The 12,580-nt window shown below is 37.8% G+C and overlaps 1 protein-coding gene and 1 long non-coding RNA gene across 3 annotated transcripts; one reads left to right on the forward strand and one right to left on the reverse strand.

Annotated features, from left to right (window-relative positions):
• Positions 1-6,523: 6,523 nt before the first annotated feature.
• Positions 6,524-8,697, reverse strand: LOC127306029 (uncharacterized). 2 transcript variants are annotated; one of them, XR_007854332.2, is made up of 3 exons: positions 8,608-8,697; positions 7,084-7,994; positions 6,524-6,968 (listed from the first exon to the last, which is right to left on the reverse strand). It is a non-coding gene; the product is annotated as an uncharacterized lncRNA (long non-coding RNA). The 2 variants fall into 2 exon arrangements; XR_007854331.2 differs by having other exon boundaries at positions 7,053-7,994.
• Positions 8,698-11,339: 2,642 nt separating this feature from the next.
• Positions 11,340-11,966, forward strand: LOC127306030 (uncharacterized). The gene has a single exon (XM_051336630.2). It carries the CDS (start codon positions 11,469-11,471, stop codon positions 11,769-11,771), a length of 303 nt encoding a protein of 100 aa, XP_051192590.1. The 5' UTR covers positions 11,340-11,468; the 3' UTR covers positions 11,772-11,966.
• The last annotated feature ends 614 nt before the right edge of the window (positions 11,967-12,580 follow it).

The following is a 12,580-nucleotide window of genomic DNA, read 5'->3' on the forward strand; positions in this document are numbered from 1 at the left end:
ATGAAATAGGTGGGACCAAATCAATGTTTTATGAAAATATTGTAACTTTTATGAAATAACTTGAATATATGTCGTAAAAAATGCTCTAACTAAAACTTTATGTACGAAATCAAACCTTTTTGAAACAATTGGAACCACCAAACAAAAGATTAGTGAAACATGATCCACCCCATTTCAAACTTTTTTGAAATATCTCAGAGATAGTGAATCACATCCACCCATTTTCCAAACCATTTTGACCGTGACCAAGCAAGTGAAACACTAACGCCAATTCGCTTATGATACAATTGAAACCACATCAAAATTTATGAAACAACTCAAAGACATCAAAATTGGAACCATGATTTGGTTTCGAATAAGGAGGAGCCCACAAATACAACCTTAAAGAAATAATTGGAACATAAATCGTATGAAATGCTCTAACGAAACATTTCTATAAAAAATATAACATTTTTGAAAGAACTACCCAAATAAATGAAATGAAACACGGTCCTCCTGTTTTCGATTTGTTTTTAACTTTCAAAATGAAGTGAAATAGTACCAAGTGTTATCAAATCGTTATTGTGACGCTTAATGAAACAATTGAAGCCACATCAAACTTTCATGAACAATTGAAACCACAATTTAACATTTACGAAATAGGTAGGACCAAATCATGAAACAATTGAAAATACTTCAAAAATTCATGAAACAATTGAAACCACATCCAACCTTTATGAAATAGGTAGGAACAAATCAAAGTTTTTATGAAAAAATTGTAACTTTTATTAAATAAGTTGAATATATGTCATAAAAATGCTCTGACTAAAATTGCATGTAACAAATCAAACCTTTTCGAAACAATTGGAACTACCCAAACAAAGGATTTGTGAAACATGGTCCACCCGACTTCAAACTATTTTTGGAATATCTCAGAGCTAGCGAAACACTACCACCCATATTCCAAACCATTTTGAACGTGGCAAAGCAAGTGAAACGCTTACGCCAATACGCTAACGGTACAACTGAAACCGCATAAAAAATTATGAAACAACTCAAACACATCAAAACTGGAACCACGATTTTGTTTTGAATACGGTGGAACCCCAAACTTTGTGAAAGAATATACCTTTTTGAAATAGTATGAACCGCACAACACCTTTTATGAAATAGTTGAAACCACCAAACATTTATGAAATAATGGAAACCACACAAAACATTTATGAAACAATAGAAACCACGATTTGTTGGTAACCCACATCAAAACTTTATGAAACTATTGAAACCACTATTTTGTTTTGAAACATATATCGTATGAAAATTCTCTAACGAAACATTTTTGTAACAAATCAAGCATTTTTGAAACAACTACCCAAATAAATGAAATGAAACACAGTCCTCCTATTTCCGAATTTTTTTAAACTTTCACCATTAAGTGAAATAGTACCAAGTGTTTTCAAATCATTTTTGTAACGCTTAATGAAACAATTGAAACCACATCAAACCTTCGTGAACAATTGAAACCACAGTTTAGATTTGAATCATGTGGAACCACGAAAACTTTATGAAAAAAATGGAAAGCAAATCAAAACTTAATGAAACAATTGAAACCCATCATACCTTTATGAAATAGGTGGAACAATAATGCTTAGTAAAACAATTTAAACCACATCAAACATTCATGAAACAATTGAAACGATGATTTAGTTTTGAATAACGTGGAACCACCAAAACTTTATGAAAACATTGAAAACGCTTCAGAACTACATGAAAATATTGAAACCACATCCAATTTTTATGAAACAATTTTAAATTTTATGGAATAAGTTGAATATATGTCGTAAAAAAATCTCTAACTAAAATTTTATGCAACAAATAAGACCTTTAGGAAACAATATAACTTTCTGAAACAATAGGAACCGCATCAAAGCTTTTATGAACCAAGTGGAACCACCAAACATTTATGAAATAACTGAAACCACATGAAACATTTATGAAACAATCGAAACCATGATTTTGTTGTCAACCACATCAAAACTATATGAAACAATTAAAACCACTATTTTGATTTTGAAACAACTAAAACCTTTAGTAAATAGTTGGAACATAAATCGTATGAAAATGATCTAAGGAAACATTTCTGCAAAAGATCGAACCTTTTTGAAACAACTACCCACATAAATGAAATGAAACACGATCCTCTTGTGTTTGATTTTTTTAAAAAACTTTCAAAATTATGGGAAATAGTGCCAAGTGTTTTCAAATCATTTTGGTGAGGCTTAATGAAACATATGAAACCACACCAGGCCTTCATGAACAATTGAAACCACGGTTCCGTTTTCAATCACGTGTGGAACCACCAAAACTTTATGAAAAAATTGAAAGCACTTCAAAACTTTATGAAACAATTGAAACCACATCAAACCTTTATGAAATAGGTGGGACCAAATCAATGTTTTATGAAAATATTGTAACTTTTATGAAATAACTTGAATATATGTCGTAAAAAATGCTCTAACTAAAACTTTATGTACGAAATCAAACCTTTTTGAAACAATTGGAACCACCAAACAAAAGATTAGTGAAACATGATCCACCCCATTTCAAACTTTTTTGAAATATCTCAGAGATAGTGAATCACATCCACCCATTTTCCAAACCATTTTGACCGTGACCAAGCAAGTGAAACACTAACGCCAATTCGCTTATGATACAATTGAAACCACATCAAAATTTATGAAACAACTCAAAGACATCAAAATTGGAACCATGATTTGGTTTCGAATAAGGAGGAACCCACAAATCTTTATGAAACAATATACCTTCTGAAACAATAGGAACTTCACCAAAACTTTTATGAAATAAGTGAAACCAACAAACATTTATGAAATAACTGACACCACAACAAACATTTAACAAACAATCAAAATCACGATTTGGTTTTCAACCACACCAAAATTTATGAAACAATTGAAACAAATATTTTGATCGTGAAACAACTAAAATATTTAAGGAATAATTGGAACATAAATCCTATAAAAATGCTCTAACGAAACAATTCTATAACAAATGAAATATTTTTTAAACAACTACCCAAATAAATGAATTAAACTCAATCCACCTGTTTTAGATTCAAAAAAACTTTGAAAATGGCATGAAATAGTACCAACTGTTTTCAAATAATTTTTGTAACGCTTATGAAATAATTGAAACCACATCAAACCTTCATGAAACAAATGAAATTACGATTTGTTTTCGAATCAAGTGGAACCACCAAAACTTTATGAAAAAATGAGAAAACTTTAAAACTTAATGAAACATTTGAAACCACATCAATCCTTTATGAAATAGGTGGAACCATAATGCTTAATGAAACAATTTAAAACACATCAAACATTCATGAAACAATTGAAACCACAATTTCATTTTGAATCACGTGGAACCACCAAAACTTTACGAAACAATTGAAACCACATCAAACCTTTATGAAATAGGAGGGACCAAATCAAAGTTTTATGAAACAATTATAAATTTTATGAAATAAGTTGAATATATGTCATAAAAATGATCTAACTACAATTTTATGTAACAAATCAAACCTTTTTCAAACAATTGAGACTACCCAAACAAAGGATTTGTGAAACATGGTCCACCCGACTTCAAACTATTTTCAAATATCTCAGAGCTACTGATACATTAACACCCATTTTCCAAACCATTTTGAACGTGAAAAAGCAAGTGAAACACTAACACCAATTCACTTATGATACAATTGAAACCACATCAAAAATTTATGAAACAACTCAAACAGATCAAATTTTGAACCATGATTTTGTTTTCCATCAGGTGGAACCCCCAAACCTTTATGAAACAATATAACCTTCTGAAACAATAGGAACCGCACCAAACCCTTTATGAAATAACTGAAACCACCAAACATTTTTGAAACATAAATCATACAAAATGTTATAATGAAACCTTTCTGTAACAAATAAAACATTTTTGAAACAACTACCCAAGTAAATGAAATGAAACGCGGTCCTCCTCTTCTAGAGTTCATTAAAACTTTCAAAATTAAGTAATATAGTACCAAGTGTTTTCAAATCATTTTTGTAATTCTTAATGAAACAATTGAAACAACATCAAACCCTCATGAAACAATTGATACCACGGTTTGGTTTTGAATCACGTGGAACCACCAAAATTTTATGAAAAAATTGAAAACACTTAAAAATTTAATGAAGTAAACGAAACCACATTATACCTTTATGAAATAGGTGGATCCATAATGCTTAATTAAACAATTGAAACCACATAAAACATTCATGAAACAATTTAAACCACGATTTAGTTTTGAATCATGTGAAACCAAAAAAACTTCATGCAAATTTGGAAACACTTCAATACTTCATGAAACAATTGAAACCACATCAAACCTTTATGAAATATAGGTGGGACCAAATCAAATTTTAATGAAACAATTGTATTTTGTATGAAATAACTTGAATGTATGTTGTATAAATGTTGTAACTAAAACTTGATGTTACAAATCAAGCTTTTTGATACAATTGGAACTACCCAAACAAAAGATTTTTGAAACATGGTCCACCTGACTTCAAACTATTTTGAAATATCTCAGAGCTAGTCAAACACTATGTACCACCCATTTTCCAAACTATTTTGAACATGATAAAGCAAGTGAAACACTAACGCCAATTCACTTATGATACAATTGAAACCATATCAAAAATTTATGAAACAACTCAAACACATCAAAATTGGAACGACCATTTGGTTTTGAATCAAGTGGAACCCCCAAACCTTAATGAAACAATATACCTTTAATAATCCCTTACTATGCCTACATGGTACAAATAAAACCTTTATGATACAACTGGAACATAGACCATATAAAATGCACAAAGCAAAACTTTCTAAAACAAATGTAACCATTCTGAAATAATTGGAACCATGAAAACAATTGGAACCTTTCTGAAACATGGCCAACCCTTCTCAAACTATTTAGGAATCATGACCAACCAAGTCATCAAGCGCAACCAATTTCTCAAAATCATTCCCATCCTCAACCCACTTTATATGACAAGTTCTATGTTTGTCGATATATAACATACGGTTTCACCTTTCCCCCGTTAGATTAAACTGGTTTTGCATACCATGTGTTTTCGATAAGGGTCCACATGATTCAAAACCAAATCGTGGTTTCAATATTTTCGTAAAGGTTGATGTTTTTTCAATTGTTTCATAATGCTTACACCTTTTTCATAATGGTTTGATGTTGTCTCAATTATTTCACAAATTTTTGATGTGGTTTCAATTGTTCCATCAAATTTTCAAGGTTCCACCAGAATTAAAACTAAAATCATGGTTTCAAGTTTTTCGTAATGGTTTGATGCGGTTTCAATTGTTTCATGAATGTTCTATGTAAAAGGTTTTCAAAAAATGTTTGATGTTGTTTCAATTGTTCCATAAAGGTACACTTTTTTGTAAAGGTTTGATGTTGTCTCAATTGTTTCATGCATGTTGGATGTGGTTTCTATTGTTTCATAAGGGTTTGGTGGTTCCATCAGATTAAACTCAAAATCTTGGTTTCAATTGTTTCAAAATGCTTTAACGCGGTTTCAATTGTTTCATAAATGTTCTATGTGGTTCCAATTTTTTGCAACCCATTTCAAAATAGCTTGAAAAAGGGTTGTCTTGTTTCACTAGCTTCAAGACGTTTCACACAATTTCAAAAACTGGTGGATCATGTATCATAAAGGTTTCATCTATGACTGTGGTTCCAATTGTTTCACCATGTTTGATTTGATATGAAAATTTTGCGTTAAAGCATTTTTATACGGTATTTGTTCCATAAATTTCATAAACCTTTATTTGTTCCAAAAAGGTGACATAAATGGATTTTCTATGGTACACTATTCATGAAGGTTTAATTTTTTTCAAAACCAAATCATGGATTCAATTGTTTCATAAAGGTTTGATGTGGTTTTAATTGTTTTATAAATGATTGATGTTGTTTCAATTGTTCCATCCATGTTTATTTCTTCCAATTGTTTCATAAAGGTTTGATGTGGTTTCAATTGTTTGATAAAAATTTGATGTGGTTTCAATTGTTTCATAATGGTTTTTTGTGGTTCACTTGTTTCATAAGGCTTGATGTTTTTTCAATGGTTTCGTAAAAATATGATTGTTTCAACTGAATCATAAATGTTTAATTTTGTTAAATTGTTTCATAAAGGTTTTGTGGTTCCAACCAATTCAAAACCAAAATCATGCTTTTGATTGGTACATAAAGGTTTGATGTGTTTCAATTGTTTCATTAATGTTTGATATATGTGTCAAACATATATATCGCCGATGAACTGCTTCATAAAGGTTTTGTAGTTCTAGTCAATTCAAAACGAATTCGTGGATTCAATTGTTTCATAAAGGTTTCATGTGGTTTTAATTTTTTAATAAAATTATTGATGTGGTTTTAATTGTTTCATCAAGGTTTATTTCTTCCACTTGTTTCATAAGATAGATATGAGAAAACACCAATCATAAATAATGAGATACATATGAACACAGATCACAAATTATGACAAACATACGAAAAAACACAAATCGCAGATTATGTAGTAATTTCTTGTCACGAAGAAAATATACACTTTATGAGATACATATGGGAAAACACAAATCGCAGATTATGAATGGACATGAGAACCAACCTGAGGTTGGGTGGTTAGGTGGGTGGTTGTACCCCCAGCCCACCAGAGTTCAAACCCCAGGTTTGACATCTGTGTGTCTCATAAAGGCGGAATATTCTTTCAGTGGGAGGCGACGTTCCCGTCGACAGCAAGGCGCCTATGGTGACTTCGTCAATTTCAAGATCCAATCCGCCGGCTCAGTCTTCCGGAGGTGCTCATAGGGGTAGGGTGTGTGCGTGTGTGCGTTCATAGGGGTGAGTGTATGCGCGTGTATGTGAGCGCCTGCGTTTGTACAAAAAAAAAGATTATGAATGGACATTGCATGATAAAAAATCTATATTGATTGCTGAAATCACAATCCCATACATGAAAGTTATCTCACGAGTATACAACTTACAGCCTTGATTCAAAATATAATATTCTAACTAATCTACCATTCTGACATCCCAATATAGCAATCCTTCTTTTTTCCTGCAAAAACAAAGTTCCAATTTCAGAATTGATGTGGTGAAAAACAGTAGAATGGTATAGTGAATTCTGGTACGTACTTCTCTAATACTCACCATACGAAAATGTCAAAGAACATATATCTAAAACATGGGATCTTCACCATGCAAAGAACCATGTTTCTTTTCAAGATAAATTAAATAGAAATGGAAGCATGTACATACAAAGTCAAGTCTAACTGCAAAGTGAAAGCAAAATAGAGTTTGGTGGTGATTAGATAAATAGTTACTAGTACGGAATTGATGATATCTTTATATACATATGTGCTGCTTGGAATTCGCTGAGAAATATGAGCAGCTTACCGAAGCTAAGTTAGCAAGCGAGTTAATTTGCACCATTCCGTGCATATAGCCCATCGCACCTCCATGTCAAATCATTACCACACAGGTACATATACAAAGAGAAATATGGAAAAATAACCATGATAAAGATATGAACAATTCATTAACAACAGGTCAAAACATTTAATTAACTAGATTGACACAATGATCAGTCACATATCTAGACAAATATAAATGACGTTCCACCTGATTTGGTTATCAGACAAATTTGCAGGTAATAAGGAGATACATCCATGCTGCCCATAAGTTAACTGCACTTCATAACTTAAATTAACTTCTTACTAGGGATGCACAAACAAAGTACTTGATCTCGACCTTCATATCCTTTCAGCAAGCATAGATAATGCCCTGTTTTATTCAAATTTTAGCATTTTTTCATCGGTGTGGCCCAGGCTGCTCCATTTATAAACCGGTGACTAAGCATGCTGTCGCAATACCATCACCAAATCATGTGCATGCACTGGAAGATGAGAACATGGTGTTACAGTATGCGATGATAAGAGATATAAACGAGATATCAAAATGAGAGTACACATTAAATAGCTGTTGGTAGATTAAGAGTGCAGTTTATCATGTTCATTAGCAGATACTTTTTATGGAGTTGAAATGAATTAATCAGTTCGAGAATCTAGAGGGATAATTATAAGATTAATTCCCTCAAAATAAAAAAGCATCCTACGATGCAAGGGAGAAAGAGAAAAGAAATAGAAAGCACGACTTCAGAATTTCCAAGAGTTTCTTCACTAGGCTTCCAGCCAAAAAAATCTTTCCTCATCTATTCCGTACTAGTAACTATTTATCTAATCACCACGAAACTCTAATTACCAGTAAACAAAATTGGGGGCAGATCCGATTCAAGGGCCATGTGTACGCACACATAGCACAGGCTCCTGCAGGACGGTCACAGGGCCGGCCAGGATGGTCCGTGGATGCTCGCTTGCTAGCTGGATCGGCGAGGCATCGATTTGCAGAACGACAGCGGTGAAAAGAGGCCGGCGGCGCTGATTTTAGGTGGCGGCTGAAGGATCTCTCCAGTCGGATGTCAAGGGGAGCGAGAGAGATGAGAGACATACCTGCAAGCGCATACACGGAGCCTGGAACCGCCGTCCAGCAAGCCCTAGCGCCGTCGGAGACTCTGGAGGCCGGCCAGCCGCTGCTGCCGCTGCTGCCGCATGCTCGAGATCTATCCTCAATTAGAACGAGAGAGAGTTGCGTAGGAGCCAGTTCTATTTGGGTGTTTTTGCAATTTGCCTTGCTGGTTCGAGGAACAAGACGGTTGACCAGGCGTAAATCTCAAATCAACAACGGACGGCGGATTAGACTCCGACATATACCGTTGCCGGTAGAATCGCCGCTCTCGGCACCGACTGTCCTGCCAAGATAAGGTCACCTCAAAGCAGAGGTCTTCCATGACTCAATTTGCGAGGTAGGGCCATTTGGACAAAAACAATCTAAACTTATAATAAATTTCAAAACTAAAGTGAAACAATTTCAGAGCATTTAATCATTTTCTATTGCGTCTGTAACTACGGCGCGGCAAACAATTGTGTGACGTCATAGGTTGGGCCGCGCCAACCCATTGTGTGGCGTCATGGGCTGCGACACAAAATGTGTGGCGCCATGGCCATCAAAACTGTCACTGATCGCTGCAACGTCAGCTCAACTCATGTGCAGGCATTGATGCCAAAGGCGCTGGAACCTGCGCGGGCATTGATGGCCAGGGCATCTTATACTGACCCCTGCGCCTATCTCTTCCCCACTTCCACGTCCAGTGCCATTGCCAAAACCATCACGCTGCCACCTCCACCACTGCAGCCAGCGACGAAGATGATTTCCTAGCTGAAGAAGGCGGCGAACGACCATAAGACGTGCTCGTCCTCGGCCATCCGTCGCCACTCGTTATCGCCACACGCCAAAAATCTGTCGTCGCCTCCGCGCGCGGTAGATTTCGTCATGGCCACAAGCTGCCGCGGTTGCGGCGGTGGCACATCTTGAGCCGCTACATGGACGAGAGCGCACCCGCCTTTATGTATCGGTGCTGGAGAGCAAGCGGCGGTGGGTGGCCGCGTGGGAAGGGCAGATGGTTCTGCCGCTTCCTTCGCTGCAGCACACGAAGTGCCCTGCGCGGCCGCAACAGGGGCCATGGACATCGCCCATGCTTGTCGTCCTCACTGCGGACGAGTAAGCGGCAACACCGCCGACGCGGGCGCAAGGGCACAAGGCGTAGCTAGGGTTTTTTCTTTTAATATTTCCTATGTAAATTAACTTTGAACGAATGAAATATCTCTGAAATTTCGCGCGCTTTTAATTTTTATTTGAATTTAATTTGCTTGTTGTCTTTGGCCAACAAGTCAACAGGGCATCGCTGATCAAATGGATCACACCCGTTGGGGGCACTGGCTTAGTAGGCCGGACCCCAACCCAATTTGAGTTTTTGACAAAAGAGACCACCTGCGCGAGTGAATTGTCAAAAAGGACCACCTTCGAAAATTATTGTCAAAAAAGACCACATACGTCGTGGCGGCACGCGTGCCAGGTGACACGTGTCACCTGCCGCCACAGGCGGAGGCGGCAGGGCCTGCCGCCGTTGCCCATGGCGGCATGTCCACAATGATCAATGAACAGTGCACATTAGCTATAAAATTTGTTGAATTTGTCTTTTTTGCTGAGCCCAAAATACAACGTATTTTACAGTGAATTTTTGCACGATTGTAGTGCATAGAGTTAGCTACATGTAGGTATTTTTTTTGAATTTTTGGAGATATTTTTTAAAAAATTAAAACGGGCTACTATTCATAGATCAGGACAATGTGGACATGCCGCCGTTGGCTGTGGCGGCAGGCCCTGCCGCCTCCGGCTGTGGCGGCAGGCGACACGTGTCGCTTGGCACGCGTGCCGCCATGACGCAGGTGGTCCTTTTTGACAATAATTTTCGGAGGTGGTCCTTTTTGACAATTCACTCGCGCAGGTGGTCTCTTTCGTCAAAAACTCACCCAATTTATATCTACGGTGCGACATAAGTGGATACAAACAATTTGGATTGTTGTTTTGGGTCATGCATTGGAGATGCCCTAATTACCTACACCTAGTATTGATGTTGTTTCAAACAGGGTGGTCAAACCCAAAAAAAAAGAAAATCACGTTATACACAAGGCGGCTTCTTCAATCCACATGTATTCTTACCTTTATGACGTGGGTTAGCGGAAACATATGGATACCGGTTGCATTATCTGATGGCGGTCGTATAAACTATATTCAGCCAGAGTGGTTAGCAACATTTTAGATGTATATAAGATGCATGATGGCTACTTGTGTACTTCCTTTAGATGGCTCATTTGTGCTCAAACTTTAGGAGATGCTTAAAATGTAATTTGGTATTCTAATACACAGAACTTTACAACAGAGAATAGTCGTGTACATCTTTCCATGTAGAGGCTAGAGCGATGCTCCCATTTTAGAAAAGAAAAGTTTACCTTACCCCTGCCGTCCAAATCCCCTTAGCAGCCTTCAGACACGACACACGTCCTTCCAAATCAGACCGATCCAACACTGTGACGTGCTGACATAGCGACACCACATCAAGAATTCAAGATCCCAAACTAGCAAGATGAAGGAGTGACGACGCAGGACTTGTTCTACAAGCCGCGGCTCTTTCCTGGCAAAGCAACGCGGCCAATCACAGCACTTCACCGCTTGCGTGCACGACGACCGACAGAAAACTAATCACACCTCGCAATCGCATATGCTACCAATCGATCAAAAGGCTGAAGCAGCCAAGCTCTATATAAAGAGCAGAGAGTAGGCAACTAAGCAGAGACCCAACATCTAATCATCATTGATACACAGTAGCAACCTCATCATCAGCCACAAGCTTGTTCACCAGCCAGCCAGCTTCTTCACCCACTCTCTCGCTCGCTCGCCGCCGGTGGTTATCATGGAGGAGGCCCTCATGATCTCGCCGGAGCTCCGGGACATGCTGGCCAAGGTGGCCGCGTTCCTGCTCGTCCAGGGGCTGGTCTACCTCATCCTCACCAAGTCCTCCGGCGTCTTCTCCAAGGACAAGATTCTCAGGTCCCTCAGCTTCCGGACCATGCGCTCCATGAGCGTGCGCCGCCTCCTCGCGCCGCTCTCCGACGTCCCCGTCGGCACCGACGACCTGGGCTCCGCGCCGCCGGCTTCGCCGTCTTACTTTTCGAGGTCCTGGTCGTCGCTCCGCGGGGGTAACCGCGAGGACTAGGATAGGAGGTGCCTGGATTGGCGGGGGTGTTCTGGCCGGATGAGTAGTTCTGAACTGTCATGGATTTGCCGCTATTTGTGGTTTGAGATTTCAGAATGGTATCTGAACTCTCGCGTAATTAGAGAAGGTTGGTCTTGTAAATATGTTCATTCGGTATTTGAGTTGAATTCAGAGGATGGATTATTTGATTCTTTACGTTTTATTTTCATTGTTGTGATTCAATTGGTTAGTTCTTCATGACTTGTTTTGTTTCAATCATGGTTTTTTAATTTGCTACTCTCTCCCATCCATAATAAGTCTCTTAGCAACAATAGATATGGATAGGATGGAGTATTTCGTTTTGCAAACTTCAACTTTCCAATCAGTACGCCAACACAGTGCTGAAGTATTCAAGTGAAGCTTTGTAAACAGACCAACACTGTTTGTATTAAGGAGCTGAAATATAGCTCCCTTTCAAGGGCAGTGAACGGATGACGTGGAATTGATCCGATTCTGTCCAGCCAGATAACGACTTGTATCGTCTAGGCATCGAGAAGCAATATCACTATATCCTGGAAGCAGTGGTTTCCTCCTATACACAGACTGACAGACGTGATTAAGCAGCACAGTACTAGCGTCAGTTTAACTCGTTAAACACGTTTCAGTTCATCCGGGTGCGGGGTGCCAGCTGCCAGGCCGGCGTGGCTGGTTAATATTTCCTGCAGGAGAGGGTGAGTTGACTGTCATGGGTTTTGAATCGGTCCGTGGCAGTACAAGACGACTCCGCGTATTGTATTCTTTCTACAGTTCTGACTGCACCACTTGAAGAA

The sequence above is a fragment of the Lolium perenne genome, chromosome 6 (genome assembly GCF_019359855.2).
Source record: "Lolium perenne isolate Kyuss_39 chromosome 6, Kyuss_2.0, whole genome shotgun sequence".
Taxonomy (NCBI): domain Eukaryota; kingdom Viridiplantae; phylum Streptophyta; class Magnoliopsida; order Poales; family Poaceae; genus Lolium; species Lolium perenne.